This window comes from Plectropomus leopardus, chromosome 8 (assembly GCF_008729295.1).
Source record: "Plectropomus leopardus isolate mb chromosome 8, YSFRI_Pleo_2.0, whole genome shotgun sequence".
Classification (NCBI taxonomy): domain Eukaryota; kingdom Metazoa; phylum Chordata; class Actinopteri; order Perciformes; family Serranidae; genus Plectropomus; species Plectropomus leopardus.
The window spans coordinates 28,741,093-28,760,189 of NC_056470.1; the positions used below are offsets into that span (position 1 = coordinate 28,741,093).

At 36.9% G+C, this 19,097-nt stretch overlaps 2 protein-coding genes across 2 annotated transcripts; both read left to right on the forward strand.

Annotated features, from left to right (window-relative positions):
• Nucleotides 1-739: 739 nt before the first annotated feature.
• mfsd2al2 (major facilitator superfamily domain containing 2a-like 2) lies at nt 740-9,653 on the forward strand. The gene is made up of 14 exons (XM_042492343.1): nt 740-841; nt 2,315-2,434; nt 2,508-2,632; nt 2,736-2,868; nt 4,231-4,309; nt 4,410-4,570; nt 5,547-5,637; nt 5,844-5,965; nt 6,171-6,254; nt 6,815-6,898; nt 6,986-7,098; nt 7,334-7,477; nt 7,563-7,739; nt 9,023-9,653. Exons 1-14 carry the CDS (start codon nt 740-742, stop codon nt 9,438-9,440), a joined length of 1,953 nt encoding a protein of 650 aa, XP_042348277.1. The 3' UTR covers nt 9,441-9,653.
• Nucleotides 9,654-11,080: 1,427 nt separating this feature from the next.
• LOC121946883 (peptidyl-prolyl cis-trans isomerase FKBP1A-like) lies at nt 11,081-15,992 on the forward strand. The gene is made up of 5 exons (XM_042491692.1): nt 11,081-11,168; nt 11,274-11,321; nt 11,822-11,934; nt 13,932-14,106; nt 15,113-15,992. The coding sequence occupies exons 1-4, from the start codon at nt 11,132-11,134 to the stop codon at nt 14,061-14,063; spliced, it is 330 nt and encodes a 109-aa protein (XP_042347626.1). The 5' UTR covers nt 11,081-11,131; the 3' UTR covers nt 14,064-14,106; nt 15,113-15,992.
• Nucleotides 15,993-19,097: the final 3,105 nt, after the last annotated feature.

Genomic DNA, 19,097 nt, shown 5'->3' on the forward strand with positions numbered 1-19,097 from the left:
ATTAATATTATTTAATAATGAACCCTGTCTGATCAAGGAAACACATATCAGGACCATAATCACCAATTTAATGTTGGTCCGACACCTTCTGCGACCCAATCAACCAGTGGGTTTCCCCCAGGAAAAATCTTTAAAACTTAACAGTTAATCTGACCATTTTAAAGCATTTTGAAATAAAAAAAATCTTAGATCAGGAGCTCTCAACATTCATAATTCATTCTAGTTGATTCAAGTCATGAAATAGAGCGGCAGCACAGTGTTTGACATTGACTGTACCTGCCCACTGCAGTCCTCCAGCTCCTGGTGAGGTACGGCAAAGCCACTTGGACAAACTACACACAGAACTGCAGTGTACTGTAATACTAGAACTAGCAATAATAACAATGACATTTTTTAAAATCTTTATTATGATTGCATTTGCTAATGATTATTTTTATTGAAGATGTTTGGTAACTCAATAGACATTATAGTTACTGTGCTTGGACTTATGAATAATAATGATAATAATAATAAGTTGTCCAGCTAGTTCATTCATTCATTCTTTCTGTATATATGAGCAGGTGGGTTGGATAACAGCGCCTCCCCAACAATGACAGAATGACAGAAAGTTGTTCAACCAGATTTCAGTGTGAAACAAGTGAACTTTGTGTGCGTGAGGGAGCCGATGTTGTCTGATACACGCAGTGGGAAATTGTAAATGATTGTCCGTATGTGGCATTATTCCTCCTGACTTCAAAGGATGAGCTGTCTTAAGAATTTTACAAATCAAGTCCAGACATTAACGAATCTGATATTAAAACAGTCTGTGGACAGAAACTCACGCAGCGACGGTCAGCAGAGGGTAAGTCGTGAAATTAAATATTTCTCTTCCTGCTTTTGCATTTGCATTCAAAACAAGACAGGAAATATTAACATTTCCAGTGTAGAATTTGTAGGAGCCGTTTGTAATATCTCAGCTAAAAGTATTATCTCACATATTTCTCTCTAAGATGGGACCTACAGATGATTATGTTTTAAATTTAAACAACAAAAAAAGATCAGTTTTCCTGTATTGTTTTGATGCATTTGTTATACACCTCTGAATGTTTGTTTGCATTATGAGTGCACCTACTTTGCAAAAAAAATTCTTCCTTGAGGACAAATAATCTTTCTATTGTTAAAAACAAAGTACAATTTTGAGACAGTGAAACCAAAATGTAACACTTCTCAAAACTCGTCACACACCGGTGTTAAAAAACAAAACACTCCTCACTCACGACAACAAAATGAAAAGCAAACTTCTTTTCCTACACAGTTCTGCAAATCAGGTTCAAATCTACAGTCATTTTAGCCCGGTCTCAGAAAAGTGTGAACTGTGTTGGTCAATTTAGTGGTGATACACAAAACTAGAATACAATTAAGTAAATATTATAAACTTAATCCATGTCACCTATGGAAATATTCTTCCACGTCAAACAAGAGGAAAAAGAAAACAATCTTTGTTCGGTTTGAAAACATTTGTAAACTAATCACCAACCGGGTGTGTTTCATTTCATGCAATTTCATGCAGATTAGAGTCTAAATCTTTTACACTTCTACATGTTTTTGTACTGTGAATGAGCCGTAACAAAATAAACAAATTCATTTTCAAGAAGATTGAAAGTGTGGCAAACAGAAAAGCTTTCATTTGAAATCTGAATTTCAAATGCTGTGCAGCCCACACTTTGATGCTGTGTGAAAAGAAGCTGGCAAAAATGCATCAAATCAAAGAAAAACTGTAAATACACAAAATCAGCTAAATGTTTGAACAGATTTCTAATATATTTCCTGCACTGCAAAAATGGCCTGTCAAATTTAAGGCCAAACACCCTAGATTTAAGCATACTTGCACTTAAAAGAAGCAAATTTGGCTGCCAGTGCAGTAAGCAAATTTTGCTTGTTAAGATGTCTTAAAACCAGTAAAACTGTGTGACTCTCATTATAGCCCATAAAATCTTGAAATAAGATCAAAAACACTAATTTCAAGCAATTTATTTAAGCCTAGTTGGACATACTAGTGCTTAAAATAAGGTTTCTATAGACCTGAAGTGGATGTTTCCAGACTCGTCTCCTGTATCTAGTTAAAAATAACTCAGAAAAAGACAAAGATGCTTAACAAGACCAGGCAAGTGATATTTACTTGAATTAAGTCAAATGATCTTTCCTAGTCAGCACTAGATAATCCATTTATACTTAAAACAAGACTAACTAGATTTTTTAATCTAAATATAAGATTATTACACTTGGTTAGATCGGCAGTTTTTGCAGTGTGTTGGTTCTTGTCTGGTCCTCGCAGGGGTCGGGGGGGATTCCTCTGGCCAGGAAGCTGTGTTATGCTGTAGGAGGGGCCCCAAATCAGATGACCGCAGTAGCTATAGGTGTTTCTCTGCAGATTTTTCTGCTGGATGTTGTTCAGGTACGAGCTTAAGTTACAAAAACGACCACTGATCTTTGCTTATCTGGATTTCAAAATAAAGTCTATTTCACAGATGGAGGCCTCCTACGTGTCCATGATTCTGTTTGTGAGTCGGGCCTGGGATGCTGTGACCGACCCTCTGGTTGGATATCTGGTGAGCTGCAGTCACTGGACACCCATCGGCAAGCTCACTCCATGGTTGGTTGGTGGAGCCGCATGTTTAACACACTTCATATTGAATTAGGCTGCGATTCGTCCCCCGGCACTGTGTTCAACAGAGCCAACAATGTTTATCCCGCAGGCTGGTCCTCTCCACTCCATTTGGTATCCTGTCCTATCTGCTGCTGTGGTTTGTGCCACAAGGATCGATGTCTCCGGCTCCCGGCGTGCTGTGGTTCCTCACAGCGGCCTGCCTGTTTGAAACACTCATGAGTGTAAGTGTTACAGACACTTCCTGCTCCTTTACCCCGTCTGGTACACAGTGGTGGAAAAGTACTTGGTGCTTTTACTGAAAAGTTGACATTTATATGTCACTTTATACTTTACTGCATTTCAAAATAAAATATTTACAACTACTACATTTATCTGACAGATGGAGTTTGCGGTTTCTTTTCAAATTAAAGAGATTTTAAAGGAGCGGTGCAGAGTGAAACCAGCTGAAACGAACACAAACACACCAGGTGATTTAAACCAGTAAAAACACAGAATAAAGCAGTTTTGTGATACAAATCAGTGTTTTTTCGACACTGTTTGTCACCGACAAGCTGCTTATTGCAGTTGCCGACGTAAAAACAGCCCTATCTAGAGCCAGTGTTTGGTTTGTCCATCCTGGGCTACCATAGAAACATGATTCAGAAACAGGATTTTTATTTTCAGGTGATTATATACTAAAGAAAATAGGGAGCAGGTTCTCGTCTACAGAGATCATCATGTTGCACCTGTACGTTTCTACAAATACTGTTTCTAGATGCTGTAGGGCCATTTGAGCTTTTGCATTTTTGTGTTGGCAACCGTAATTAGCAACTGCTCAACAAAGAAAGCTTCAGTAAAAAATAATTTTTGGGGGGTGAAACTGCTTTATTTAGTGTTTTCACCTGTTTTAGTGTCTGTTTACATGGCAATGGTTCTCGGTTAGTTACACCGCCAGCTACTGGCCTGGCATGCATATTACAGCGTTTTCTGTTGCTTTTGCAGATCTCTGTACACGAAGATCGTTCATACAATGTTATCATATAAATGCAATTTTTTTTAATTTACATTTTCCATTTTTAGTGAGAGCATTCTCATCAAAACATGGACTTAATCATCTGGTTCATTCGTTTTGCGGATAATTGGGCTTCTGATAGAAACCTCCTGGACAATAAACACTGCAGAAGTTTCAGCAGGTTGCAATTTGCAGTCTTCACCACTAGATGCCACTAAATCCCTCTAAACTGTACACAATGCTCCTTTGATTACCATTTTCTGGTCATACTTTTACTTATGTGGACAGTCTTTAAAAACAGACATTTTACATTAAATTGAGTATTTTTAAATTGTGGTATTGATGTAAAACTTGTAGTTTTATGAAGGTTTTGGGTACTTTTCCACCACTGTTTGTATTCATTTCTTTATCATCAATCCACCATCTTGTGCTTCCTTCTCATGGCACCATGGTGACAGAATTTCACTCTAGCCTTGTTGCTCTGTTGCCGCTGCCATTTTGCTCCAAGCTGTGTCACCATGGCTACTGAGTTTCACACTGCTCATGTGCTGTCATGCCCGGTGTCATGTTTTCCCCCGTCGTCCATTAACAGTGCTACAACGTTCCCTACCTCTCACTCAACATGTTCCTGGGGGGAGATAACAGAGACCGAGACTCTGCCACGGCCTACAGTAAGAGTACAAACACTCACAATCATGTAGATTGTACTCAGTCTGAATAATTCTTCCACCACTGAACCTCTTGCCCCTCTCGTCTGTCTGTCTTTTGCAGGAATGAGTGCAGAGATGGTGGCCATGCTGTTGGCGTCTGTGATGCAGGGTCAAGTTGTAGCTGTGTACAACACAGAGAAGCAGGAGGCCTGTCAGCATCTGGACCATGAAGCAACACCCCAAAGCACATCCTCACCACAAACTGCACCTCTTCAGGAGACGGTAGATGAAATGTGAACGGAAAAGTGGTCACTCCGGCTGAGATAACACTCATATTTCTTCAGCAGCTCTGCAGCATTGCTGTGGTATTGTTGTCACACTGTCCCAGGGATATCTTGTTACCCTGTAATTTACTGCTCTTAGCGCAACGCTGTTGTGTGCTCAGGAGGAACAGATTAGATCTAATGGAGAATTAGATAAATCTATTATGAATTTGCAAAAATAAACTATTACAATAAATTTAAACTTGGTAGGGAGTAAAGGAAAAATTATGTCAGACTAAATGCATATTTCAGCATTATTCACTTTCCTGCAAAATCAAGATTTAGATTCATATTTTGTCCATTTAATATAAAGTTGGAGCCAGGAAAGCCTGCAACAAAAAACAACAAACAAGTGTAGTTAGCTAGCCTTACTCTGTCTGCAGGTACACACATTTTTTAAATATATATATAATATTAATATTTGATTTGTACAATATCACCTATCGATCAGATAGGTGATGTAAGCTGGGAACCAAGTCTGGCTAACTTCTTTCCACATGTTTTTTTTTTTTTTCACAAAAATATGTACAAAATATGTCAGGCAAACAAGAACACAACCATACATGATAAAAATAATAATAATCATAATCATAGTCAATCATAATATCAATACATAAACCAATAAAATTTATTTAAAACAAACATAGTAAGATGGATGGTATCAATATTTCCATCTAAATCTCAGCAAGAAAGCAAATATTGTTTACATTTATTGATTACTCATAATAATGAAAAAAATGATGATAATAATGCTGCAAATCAATACTTGGAGATGGGATGACTTGATATAGTGTAAAGGCAATGCAATCCCAAAAAAATGCTATTTTAAGCAGGAAAAACTGTTTATAGGTGTTTTCATGCCTCTGGGGATGTGTTTGTTGGTAGCATAATGTTGTGCTTTATTCGTCTTTAATTTTCAGTGTTTTTCCCTCCAGCAAAAGGCTTTTCTGACCTCAGCTCTGGTCATGGGAGCTCTGTTTTTCGTCTGCAGTCTGGTTCTCTTCCTCGGGGTGAAGGAGCAGCAGGGTGAGTCATTCAGAAGTGGCCCATGGTCAGCGTTCAAATAAATAAAACATATTTTTGTTTGTTTATCTGCTTGGCTGTGTTCCATAGCAATATTAAACAGATGTGAGCCTTACATACCCTTAACGAAAGTTCAGTGTTAGTGTGAATTTTGTATGTTTAATATGGTTTATTACTCCCTTTGACTTCTCGTTTTGGTTTTTTTTCAGCCCCTCTCTGCTCTGATGATAAAGTACGACCATCCTATCTGACCTCACTGAAGATGCTGATACGTCACATACCCTACCAGCGGCTGGTGCTTGGCTTTGTGTTCAGTGTTTTGGCATTTCAGGTCCAGTTCATTTCACCGTGGCTGTGTTGCCTTCCTGTTAAAGAACAGAGAGATTCATAAGATAATACTTTTAATTGCATATTCTGAGCCTTTTTTTTCATTTTCAACTTGGTCTTATGCTTTTAAAAGTCATCAGCATGTATTTAAAAGTTATCAAAGCATTAAATATTTTGACTTTTTTGTCCTGTATGTCTTTTTATCTCAGATATCCTTGGGTAATTTTGCACTCTTTTGCAGCCATGCAGCTGGGCTGGGAGCCCAGTTCCAGCACCTCCTACTGGTTCTACTGGTAAGATGCAACTAACTAGAATCACACATTCTTCTCTCCTAGACTGATAAACCTGGTCATGACATGAGATTTGGGTTATCCGAAGTACAAACATAGTACAAACAAACCAAATTGCATTGTGATCTGAGCACTCACTGAAGTGGTCAGGAATATAATAATAATAATAATAATAATAATAATAATAATAATAATAATAATAATAATAATAATAATAATAATAATAATAATAGTAATAATAATAATAATAAAATAATAAAATGATAATAATAATAGAAATAATAGAAAATGGCCTAGAAAACTCTACCTACCATTACCATAGCTTTTTAAAAATATAATTCTAATTATTTCTTGCAATTTGTTATTTTTTAGATTTTTTTTTTACCAAAGTGTTTGCTGTCTTTTTTTCCATGTTTTTGAAAGAAATTGCACCATTTTGCTCTAGGTTCAGAGATTTAAATACTTGTGAAAGTCGTCTGAGAGCAGCACAAGGAAAGTGATGTCCAGAGGGTTAATAGGTGCATTTTGAATTTCAAATGAAATGGTCTAAATGTTTTTTGCAGCTCTCTGCCACTGTAGCAGTTCCTCTCTGGCAAACAGTCCTCCTGCGAATCGGAAAAAAGACCACCGTTTTCATAGGATTATCAGTAAGACACAATAATCAGAATGATAGAGTTATTTTTCACTCTTTCAGTCTCCATCTTACCTGTGAGGCCTGTTTCTGTGTCTCTCAGCTCTTCATCCCAGCAGTGATCACAGTGGCCTGTGTTCCCAGTAACCTGCCAGTCTTCATGATAATGTGCATCCTGATGGGATTCAGCGTAGCGACCATATTCCTTCTACCCTGGTGAGTCAGCTCAGCGAGGACTCACAGTTCTCAAACCTCTCAGAAACTGCCTGTCAGATGTAATCAGCATCAGAACCGGATGTTGTGCACATGAATCATTCACGTCGCCTCCGTCTGACCCCAGACTGTGATGAATATTCTAGCAATGAGCTGTTTTGTTGACTGGTCATTTCTCCTCATCTAAAAATGACACTGTGGTTTTGATATGTGATTTATCAGCTTGTATCTACCACAGGTCTATGCTTCCAGATGTGGTGGACGACTTTGCTGCGAGACATCCGTCCTGCAAAGACCTGGAGCCGCTGTTTTTCTCCTGTTATGCGTTCTGCAGTAAGCTGGCAGGCGGTCTGTCTGTTGGCATCTCAACCATGACTCTGCAGTGAGTCAGTCTTCCGGCCAATCACTTTTTATGTTATGGGTCGCACATCCGTTGATCCATCACACTGTTTTCTCCTCGTCTGCAGGTTTGTGGGCTACAGAGCAGGTGCATGTAACCATGGCGATGGAGTGGTGACGGCTCTTATTGTGCTGTTCTCACCAGTTCCTATCACACTTCTGCTGATTGGGATGGTCTTTTTTCGTTTCTACCCGATCGATGAGAGGCAGTGTTTGCAGCACCAGGAGCAGCTGACCACAGTTCAGTAAGTTACAGTTACACAAATAACTCCCAACATGTCATCTTTAACCCTTTGAAACCTGAGAAAATTGGTATGAATTCTTTCAAAAACATGGGGTAGACGGCGATGGACAACTTCACAAGACACGGCCCAAAAATTAGCAAGAAATGAGTAAAAAGCTACAAGAAATGTACATAAAAAAAGAAAAGAAAGAAAGAAAGAAAGAAAGACAAGTAGAAAAGTAAAACAAAGAAGTGTGTGTGTGTGTGTGTGTGTGTGTGTGTGTGTGTGTGTGTGTGAGAGAGAGAGAGAGAGAGAAAACAAGAATATGCCCCAAAAGTGCTGAAAATTATATATATTTAGCCACATAGAAAAAAATCTGAGTTTAAATTCTAAAATCACTGTTTTTGTCAATGGAGTCTGGTGGCTTTGAGATGATGGCTTCTGTTCCCCCTAAGAGAGGGACGTTTTTCTGCAAATTAAACGGTGAAATTATTCTAAAAATAGAGTACATTTACCTGATATCATTTTCCCAGGTGTGCATTTTTTAGGTGGCTAAAGGACCAATCAGATGAGGCAACATTTGCACTGCACGTTTCATCTTATGTGCATGAAGAAGGAGTTTTCTACCTTGAAGTTATGTTTGTGAACAAGGATTCAAAGATGCTATATTGTCATTACAGCCGTGCAAAACATAAAAAGAACAAAAATAAGTACTCAGGTCTCAGTGATCATTAAATAATAGCGTTATAATAAATAAAATACTGGGTTATCAAATAAATAAATAAAGTGAGCAACGCAGTATGTAAACAGTAAAATCCTAAAATCTTAAAAACGAAGAAACATTTATCAAAGTGCCCTGTGGAATATAAATATAAAATATAATTAACATATTTAAATAGTGATAAAAGTATTTAAAGTAGCAGCAGTTCAGGATAAATGTGTATAAGTGTTATGAGAAAAAAATCAGTTTTTGTTATTGTTTTGAAGATCACACACTTTCACTGCAAATAAACCAAATACGAATGAATGAATGAAAAAGGCAGAAACAAACACTGTGATTGAGTCTATATGGAAACACTGTTCTCACTCTATCATGATTAATAATATTGGTCTCTAGGGACATTAAAATTCATATTTCTCTGAAAAACTCACACCTTATATAATGACTGCATATATTATCCCATCACAGTTTTCATAAACAGCATCAAATTGATCAGATATGAAACAAATGTACAGTAACATACATACATGTTTTTCTATGGCAGTTATAGTATTTTTTTCCTTCTTTTTAATTATTCATCCAGCCCCGAAGCTCCACCATCCTCGTCAGACCCGAGAGAAAACACAGAGCAGCCGTCGGTTCTGCAGACGTCGGTTCTGCAGCCGTCGGTTCTGCAGCAGTCCTGCAATGGTGCAACATCAACTTCACATCTTAACACAAAGGCCGACATAATGTACAAGTCACACTCCTCATCTGCTTGTTCCAATCATGACAGAAAAAGCTCAGTCAAGTCATCTCTCCATTTAAATGTATCAAAGAGCCTCTCTGGAGAATACAACAGACCGTCAGTTATGCAATCAAATGTAAGTCGTCAGTGTCATAAAAAGAGACTGAGACCACACAAACGCTCAGGAAATGATCAGCTGGGCAGAAATGTTCCTCAGAGCAGAAGCTCTTCCTCTAGCAGGTCAAATGTGAGATCCAAAGTGTCGTGGGTATAGTCAGATGTACCTTAACCCTTTGAAACCTGGATTTACAGACCCCTTTTCACAAGCTATTTAACCCTCTGAAACCTGAGAAAATTGGTTTGATTTTTTTTGACAACACTGGGAAAGAAATGACCAACTTGACAAGAAATATCCCGCCAATAACAAGTAATTCATAAAAGGTGACAAGAAAATTACCTAAAAATTAGTTTTTAAAAAAAGAGGGGATGATTATTAGCAAATTATCAAAAAATAAAAAAAATCCAGAAAACTACATTTTTAATTATGATAATTTTATATTCAAACGTTACAGAAACTATACAACATATATATATTATATATACCCTTTTTCAGCACATTTTACATATTTATTTTTTTTTAATTGGGGGGGTATTATTTTTTTTGCTAATTTTTGAGCCATGTCTTGTTAAGTTGCTTGATGCCTTGATGAGCTGACAGATCATAGAATGTTCCTTTATTAAATGTTCCCATAATGTTACATGAGAACAAAGGAAGAACATTTTCAAAGCAACTTTCAGAACATGCTGTTGAGGACTGCTGAGATTACAGACCATTTTTTTTAATAAAGATGTAATGTAATATAATATGTTAACAAAAAAACCCCAAACATTTTTAACACGTTTTAATGTTTATAGAGAATGTTACCCTAATTTTGAGAATAACTGGGAACTTACATAAAACTTGCCGCTGAAAACATTACTAAAACATTACATTGGTTGCACTGTACCGAACTTTTTTAGAGCCAAAAATTGCTAGCTGGGATAGCCAATGTTCTGCACTGCTCTGTATATACACCGATCAGCCAAAACATTTAAACCACTCACAGGTGGGGGCACCTGGTGGCTTAGTGGATAGCGGGGCCCCATCTACAGAGGCTATGTCCTCAGTGCAGTAGCTGCAGGTTCAGTTCTGGCCTTGGCCCTTTGTTGAATGTCACCCCCACTTAGATTTAGCGAAAACATGCAAATATATAAATTTGTATTCATTTTGATAAAAAATAAAACATGTTGATTAAAATAAATACAATTAGTGCAAACCGTTGCCACTTTTTTTAAAAAAAATTCGTATTATTTTTAGTAGGAATTTAAGGAGCCCGGGAGGTGACATCAATATGGTTTAATTTTTTAAAATCCAAAAATCTTTCTATTTTGGGCATCTGTTTTATAAATTGCATATGCTTTCTAGTAACATGCACGTGCATCTTTATTCAAAACATGTACACGATTTTGTTCTTTGCAGGCGCATTTTGTTTAAATAAAGACGCACGTGCAATTTATTAAAAATGCTTGTGAAATTTATCAAATCTACACGTGTGAAATACAAATGAAACTTGCGTGCAAATGACTGAATCGCGCACACTTTTAACAAAACAGGCGTGCAAATTTTTAAAACACGCATGCAATTTATAAAATGGGTGAGCGAAATAAAAAGAGTGCATGCATTGCATTGCATGCAAAACCATATGGATGTGGCTTGCGGGGTTCCATATAGGAGTTAGTTTTTACAGTGGACTTTTTGGAGTTTAATTTACAAATTAAGATGCATTTGGTGCCCCCACCCCCCCCATCCATCCATCCCTCCATGCCTACGATGATGCCCACCCGCTCCTCAGCAGGCCGCCCCTGCCTGCTGCTTCCGCTCGTATTGTCGGGTGGTCAACAGAGGAAGGATACCGAGGAGCCAAAATGGGAGTAGAAATTGAGACCATAACTCCAGGCGATGGTGGGAATAATCAACTTTGTTTATCAGCATAACTCCAATACATTTCACAGAGTGTGTGATTCATCATTACACACACTTTCTCTTATTTTTCTCCTCTATTTTCAGGACGGACATTCCCGAAGAAGGGGCAGCGCGTTGTGGTGCACTATGTCGGTGAGTGTGGAGGCAGGACTTACAGCCGAGGACACTGAATGGAGCTCAGATATTAATTTCCAGTTAACACTAACCACATGCAGCTAGATAAATCAAGCCGCTAGCGGTGTAAAAGCCTGATTTCTGATGTGAAATTGCGACCGAGCAGAAAATATTTCCACTAACTGCTGGTTAGCATCGCAGCTAACGCTCCATGTATTAAACTGCTTGTTGTGCTTGTCCGGTTAACGTTAGCTAAGGAGATGCTAAAGCCGAGCATTTACCCGCTTACTTGTATAATTAGCTAAATATTTTAAAACTAACTCGTGTTATCATTAATAAAGGAATTTATAAAGCATCAGTCGAGCTAACGGTACCATAGCTGCTGTCAGGGAGCTAACCGGCCCCATGATGCGAGCCGGCTAACGTTAGCTCTCAGTTACCGTTATGATGCTAAAGGAGTTAGCATCACCCCGAGCTGATTATCGAGTGATTTATCGATATCTTTATGGTTTTATCAGGCACACTGGATAATGGAAAGATTTTCGACTCTTCGAGGAACCGGGATAAGCCGTTCAAATTCAAGATTGGACACCAGGAGGTTATTCGTGGTTGGGAAGAGGGAATAGCCCAGGTGAGGAGCTTGTTTGTATCTCGAAATAACTTTATAGTGGACGTTGTCTGTGCTTTAGGGACTGTTCGTTATTTATCAGAGGGGCGGAGTGGCTGGTATGTTTTTCTGTTGTTTTTTTGCCATTACAAAAGCTACAAATATTTTTCCTTGAGCCTCCCTGAGTGATTTTGGGCAAATGCATAACAGTCTCTCCACCAGAATTTAGACATTACATTTAATAAAAACTGACCTTTATGTTTGAAAGTTAACCCTGTGAGACCTGGATCGACATCAGTTTTCTTCTGCTTCATTCAGACGCCTTTTACAAGCATTTATACCTTTGAAACGTGAGCAAATTGGTTTGATATCTTTAAAAAAAACAACAACATGGGAATAAAGGCAGGCATCAATTTGTCATCAAAGTGTGTGAAAGATGACAAGAAAATAACCTCAAATTTTATTTAAAAAAAAAAAAAATTTAAAAAAAAAGTGAGAATCATTAACTAGGAAAAATAACACAAATTCTATATGTAATACAATTAAATATTCAAAGTTAGGTTACAGGAAAAAAAAAATTGTTTTTATAAATTGTATTTATTACTTTTATTTGTTGTAGGTTATTTAACACTTTTTCTTGTTTCGTTACTTTTCTTTCTTTCTTTTTTTTTTTTTTTTTTTGGCTAATCCAGGTAACATTCTTGAAACTTGAATTTCTTGCTTATTTGGGTAATTTCTTGTCAAGTTGCTCATGGCTTTCTGTCCATGTCCTGAGCTTTAAAAGGGTTAAAAGTTGAAGACAAAATGCTGGAGTGACGCCTTGGTTTTTCAGTCTTCTCATGTATTCTTGTCAGTCAGTGCAAATGGTTTATTTTTTGGCAAAATTTAAATTAGACATGAAATAAAGCCAGAGGAATGATTCCTAAAACATGGAAGTTAGTTAGTAATTTGGCGTTTCCAGTTCCCTTATCTCTAAGTCAATGGGGTTTTTTGAATGGGTTTTTGGTAAGATGCCTGAAATAAGGTGTGTGGTTACCACAAGCTGAAGTGACTTTCACGTTTTTTTCTGCAACATAAAATACGTCAGTAAATACCCCACTGTGAACTTTAGAAAGAGACTTTAGAAGGTAGATTTATTAGTCATTATTTTTTAAAAAAAGTTTTGAAAATGAATTGAAATTTGTCCTTGATCCTGCTACATCTTTGGAGTTGAATGATAAGTTGATTAAAATCACCAAAAATAGAAAGCTCCATCCGGTCGCTGGCTGTTGCTAACAAGTGGCTAAATGTGACTACAGAAGGTCATCACGCTGTGCTGCGGCGAACGCGGCTTTACAGCGTCGCTGTGGTGGCGACGTTAAGTTAATCGACTGTGGTGCAATGCATATATAGCCTTACATCAGCTTTTTACCCCTGCTGACTGCATTTAGGCTTCAAACACGAAAGTGGTGTTTATTTGTGAAAATTATCTCGCTGAACAAAACATGTAAATGTCATAAATGTCTGTTTGCCACAGATCTTATTTTCTGCAATTTTCCAAAATCCAGTGAAGAAATCTCATATGATTTTGACCTCAGAACCAGGGTGACGCTAACTTCTGCGTTGGCCCTCAGAAAAACATCATCCGTGAAGCACTCCAAACCGCCATTTAAAGTTGTGTGCCCCACCTCTCAGCCAAAATCAAAAACACAAGTTCCTCTCAAGTACTTAAAATTTTTTTTGCACCATCCCTTCTCCCTCATAAATACTGAACAGTAACAGTAACATAATTATGCTAACCTCTGTATGCACTACTTAATTTACTCTAATGGCAAATGCAAAATATGAAGAGTTCATTTGCTCTCACACTGTTTTTATTTATATTCTCACATCATGTTTTTTTAATTATCCAATTCAGGGATAAATATTTTGATTTTCTTAAATACTTTTTGTGTGCTCCATGGATTATCAGAGTGATGTATATTCATGTTAGGTTTTTGTAAACGAATTCTCAACGAGCATGTCCTCCATCTCCTCCGCAGATGAGTGTAGGTCAGCGAGCAAAGCTGGTTTGCTCACCAGACTATGCCTATGGCAGCAAAGGGCACCCAGGGATCATCCCACCAAACGCCACTCTCACCTTCGACGTGGAGCTGATCAGTCTGGAAGCCTGAAACTTGTGCACTCACTTTGTTTAATTCCACTCAAATTTTCAGGGTAAGATACTTTTTTTCGGTAATTTGTTCAATCAACACGATCATATCCTGTGCAGCTGTCGTAAAATTCAAGTGATGAGCGCTTTTATTCTTTTCAACACTGTGCTATCATTTAAAGTGATACTTAATACTTTTTTGAAGTGGGGTTGTAGAGGTAGTTATCCATAGATAGTATATTACTAACAGTAGACGTCAGGGGGCACGCCCCCAGTTTGGAGAAGCAGGCTGGAGTCTGACAGGGCAGCTGAGTAATGTACTGCTGTGGATGGGGTCTGCAACAAAATCTATTTTAGCCACCAAAAAAGGTCCATAGTCAATATCAGTTTAACTGTAGACTGTATTTAGAATATATTTTCTCTGCTTTAACTTGCTGTCAAACAGTGATTTCTGACAAAAAGTGAAGTTATAGTTATATTGCCAGATTCCATTTAGAAAAGCAGTGATTTACCATCGCTGAAGGCAGGAGCTGCTGCTCTGCCTCGATGGGTTAGTTATTGTGTTATTGTGTGACTTAAGTGTTTAAAGAGTGAGTTAAGTTCTGGATAGATAGTGGATCTAGGATTTTAGGGCAGATTTTAGGATGTTTCTAGGATTTTAGAACATGAGGGGCTTTGCTCGGAGCTTTTCGGAGGGTGCAGGGATTCTCCACTGGCACTTTTTTTTTGATAGACAAGCTCTATTTCAGTGCTGTTTCATGCACTCTTGCACCTTATGTAGACTAAAAGTACAAAAACAATTCCCAGTGTGAATAACTTTATTTTTACTGTAAACTAGAAAATATACCGAAAACCTCTGATGGAAACGCAGCTATGCATCGCCTCTTAAAAAAATGCGTATTATCCTTTTAAAGTCTGTACTGTGCACCGTGACTTCACACATTCAGCCTTTGTAATTTAGAGCAATGTTTACAGATTATTTGGTACGCACATAACAAGCTTTACTCCCCATATCCTGTAATCCCCTCTTGCCTCTCCTGAGCACTAACAGCCGTTTTCTTTCCGCCGCAGGTTGACTCCTATCTCGGGAACATGGAGGAAAAACAGATGATTCCTGCTCTTGATCCCTGCATAGGACCTATGTCTATATCTTCACTAGTTCACTCTCCTTTACATTTAGATTCAAATTGTGTTTTGTCACTTGCTTTAAAACGTTATCCTCCATACTATACTTTAGGCTCCATACAGAAATAAGTCATAGGCCATCCCATCCCATGTATTTTGTCATATTCTGTTATGTATTTTTATGGTGATGTTTTTATTTTTTATTTTTATTTGACTTAAAAATTTACAAACTGTGTCTGCCATCAGGAGCAGGTTTTAGATAAGTGTCATGAAGTACCGAGTCAATCTCATTCCTGTGGCTCTGTGGCCTTTACACTAAAATTGTCTTGATTGCGGGTAATGAATTGTCTTAAAAAAATAAGAATAAATTGTTGTTTGACACAATGATATTTCTATGAATTACCTTTGTGATACTTGTTATTGGGTTAAATTAAAAGTACGTGGTAACCAGGGATTCACGAATCAAGCACATTAACGCCATGAACAGCCTACAGGTCTCTGCAGATGTAGGATTGTCTTTGTCTATACTGCAGCATCAATTCTTAATTTAAGAGTGAAATGACTGAAACATTCACAACTGGACATTATTGGTCTTGTTGACTGCTTGTAAAACATTTTTAAACTTTTTTTTGCCAAAACAAAAGCTCTTATGGGGAAAGAAGTACAGTTTCTAAAACTTGCATGGTAAGTTCCCCCTCAAAGATTTGTCGGCACATCTTGGGGTTTGTGATTGTCTTTGTTTGAAGGAGTTGTGTGTAACAAGCTGTGGATGTTGTAAAAGGTCTGTTCCTTACTCGAAACACATTAAAAGAGTAATTTTAACACATTTTCCTTCCCTTTGGGTGATTGTGTCTCCCTGTTTAACCTTGTATTCCCGTAACCGTCTGAGCCCGGAGCAAATTAGCTTAATTTCTTTGAAAAACACGGAAAGAAGGAACGAGCAACAAAAGAAAAAATTTAGAAAGAAAGTACATGAGAATTACCTGAAAATTAGTCAAATAAATAAATAAAGTTTTACCCTAGCTTGTTTATTATCCCCCAGATACTTTCCCCTACCTTTTTCCAAATTTAATTTGTTACAATATGTGGAACATATCTTGCAGAGCCGCTTATTGCCTTTTCTTCATGTTTTTTATAAGAAATAGTCCCAATGGTGTCAAAGATTTAAATACTGTGAAAGCAGCAAAAGAAAAGTGATGTTGCTCCAGGTTTCAAAGGGTTAAAGAAACAGTTTATCTCAAAATCAAAAATACAAATGTTCTCCTTACCTGTTGTGCTGTTTATCAGTCTAAATTGTTTTGGTGTGAATTGTTGAGTGTCCGTAGAGATGCCTGCCTTCTCTCCAGTATGCTCCAGCTGGCATATTTGGGTTTCTTTTAACCTGAATATGATGTTTACAGGATACTCCCAAAACCCCGATCATAAACGGGTTATTCATGTCCATGTAAACACACTCAATAATTTATTGCTTTTGCAGTAAAAGCTGATGGAAGGTCTGTTTTTTTATGGAGAAGATTGAGTGAAATATTGAGCAATTTTAAACATGAGGGAAATGCAGTTTCTCTGGAGCCAAAGTCTAACAAACTGAAAATATGAAAATATAAGTTCAAACACTATAATATGCTCCTCTTCAGCCACAGATAAATTATGCTTTTTATTTTCCATCAAAGTTGAAATTTGCAGCTATTCTTCTGCCATAAGCTACATCATCAAACGACTACACAGTAAACTCTTATTGGAAACATCCCTGAGGGCTAAAACATTGCTCTTTATGCATAAGGCACTTGTTACACTACAGTTTTTTTAGTCACAATTTAGCCTTTTTAGTCCACACACAAAGGTCCACTTGTAAGATTTGCAACTTTATACAGTGCGTCATTATTAAATGCAATAATGTGCTGTGAAAGCTGTCGCGAAGTGTTTCTCTTTACTTGTGCAAAGATCTTTTAAAATTATAAAATGTATCACTATGAAATACAGTTATCGCTGCACAGTCAGTAAACAAAATCGCTTTTCTAGTTACTGTGTGGATCACAATCTATGCTGTATTTCTCTTCTATACCCTTTTCTAGAAATATGTAACTGTAGATGCACAAACCAGATGTTGCATTTCAGGACTGGAGCAGTGAAAGTCAGGCGCATACTCATGCCTGGCCCACGCAGCCACCTCAAGGCGTTATTTTTAGATGCAAACTGCTTTAAAAGCCGTCCTGCTGCAAAGCTGTGTGCATGATGCTGAGTCTGGCTTTAACTCCATTATGTAAATTTAGGATGGAAACTGCAGATGTTTGTTATTCTTTATTTTCAGGTTCACTGGGCCTCATCCTGCAACATTCTTTAAAAAATCATATTATTTATCCAAATTTCTGTTAGGAAAGAGAAAGAAAAAAAGTCAACTCCATTATGCACTATCCAAACTATCCAAATCCTGTCTTACCCAGGTGTGCTGAATGATGAATCAGACATGATCACAGGTAACGCCTCCTAACGCTCAGTACTGTCAGGTGTGGTGCTGTGTGCAAACTCTGGCAAATGCCCAAGAATGAAAGAGAAAGGTGATAAGAAGAAGAGCTTCAGCAGTCGACGGTAAGAAGTAAAACTTCAACGATCAATGTGCTGTTGAACAAATTTAAAGTAAAGGGGATTTTTCAGGTGTCAGTAGGGACGTTACAGGAAAATCAAAGCAATGGCAAAATATTTTTGCTGCTGTAAATGTGTGTCAGCAGCAGGAATGGAGGAAGAACCATTAGACGTTTTTGTATGAAAAATGCAACCTGGATCAACATCTTTTTTCTTGTGCTGAGTTTAGATGCCTTCCACCAGCATTTAAACTTTTTGTTACCAGAGTAAACAGGTTTGATTTCTTTAAAAGAAATGTCCCACAAATTGCAAGACATTAGTAAAACATGAAAAATAAAATGACATGGAAATTAGCTAAGAGGAGAGAGAGAGGGAGAGAGAATCATTAGAAAGTTAAAAAAAAAAAAGAAAATGTCAAAGAAAACTATATTTCAGAATTATTCTAATTTATATATATATATATATATATATATATATATATATATATATATATATATATATTCATATATAACATTTATTATTGTTAGCACTTTTTTCAGGTCATTTCCTTTTTTGTTTTGTTGTTCTTTTTCCTTTCTGATTTTCAAATAATTTTCTCGTAGCCCTAATTTTTTATTTTTATTATTATTATAATTATAAATATAATTATCATTATTATTTTCATTATGTCTTGTTGCTACATTTCCATGAAGGAATAAAAACAGTTTTCTCAGGTTTCAAAAGTTAAAAGACAAAGTGTCAAAGTAGTTAATTAATTTTCTTATCAATCACAATGTTTCAGCTTCACTTGTATATTTTCATTTGGTTTGTGTGCAAAAATCTTAATTTGCAAAGTATCTTAAGTTATCAAATGATTGTACTGAAGTTAGAAGTACAATATTTCCCTCTCAGGTGTAGGAGTAGAGGTAGAAAGTGTAATGAGATTCAAATATTCATTATATATTCAAAAAGATCTGCTTTATCTTTAAAAATGCGTTCTCTGAGAGCTTCTAAGGGCAGCATGTGAGCCATCATCACTGAGGTCATTATAATGACTAAAACATATGATAATCTAAATTTGATTAAATCATATTCATGTATTTTTTGTATTTGTCAAATTTAAAACTTGTGTTTTCTTGTGTTGGACAAACAATATGAGGCAATGGCACGCTCCGCCTCTCATTATATATTTGTTTTATGTCATAAAAGAAAGTCAACATTAGTAAATCCCAGAAATCAAAGGAACAAAATGTGGATATGAACAAAAATAAGAGAAATTTTGTTTGTCTATGACTTCCTGCATGAGGCACATTGATATAAATAACTGTTTTAGCAAGAAAAAGTGATGTTAATGTTGAGGGAAAATGTCTCA

What these genes read in the sequence shown, in the direction of transcription:
- mfsd2al2 (XM_042492343.1), top strand. Translation starts at nt 740, where the DNA reads ATGAGCTGTCTTAAGAATTTTACAAATCAAGTCCAGACATTAACGAAT. An exon ending in CTGCACCTCTTCAGGAGACG is followed by an intron (nt 4,571 to 5,546) that starts GTAGATGAAATG and finishes TTTTCCCTCCAG; the next exon opens with CAAAAGGCTTTTCTGACCTC. An exon ending in GAGCAGCTGACCACAGTTCA is followed by an intron (nt 7,740 to 9,022) that starts GTAAGTTACAGT and finishes TTATTCATCCAG; the next exon opens with CCCCGAAGCTCCACCATCCT.
- LOC121946883 (XM_042491692.1), top strand. Translation starts at nt 11,132, where the DNA reads ATGGGAGTAGAAATTGAGACCATAACTCCAGGCGATG. An exon ending in GACCATAACTCCAGGCGATG is followed by an intron (nt 11,169 to 11,273) that starts GTGGGAATAATC and finishes CTCTATTTTCAG; the next exon opens with GACGGACATTCCCGAAGAAG. An exon ending in CGTTGTGGTGCACTATGTCG is followed by an intron (nt 11,322 to 11,821) that starts GTGAGTGTGGAG and finishes TGGTTTTATCAG; the next exon opens with GCACACTGGATAATGGAAAG.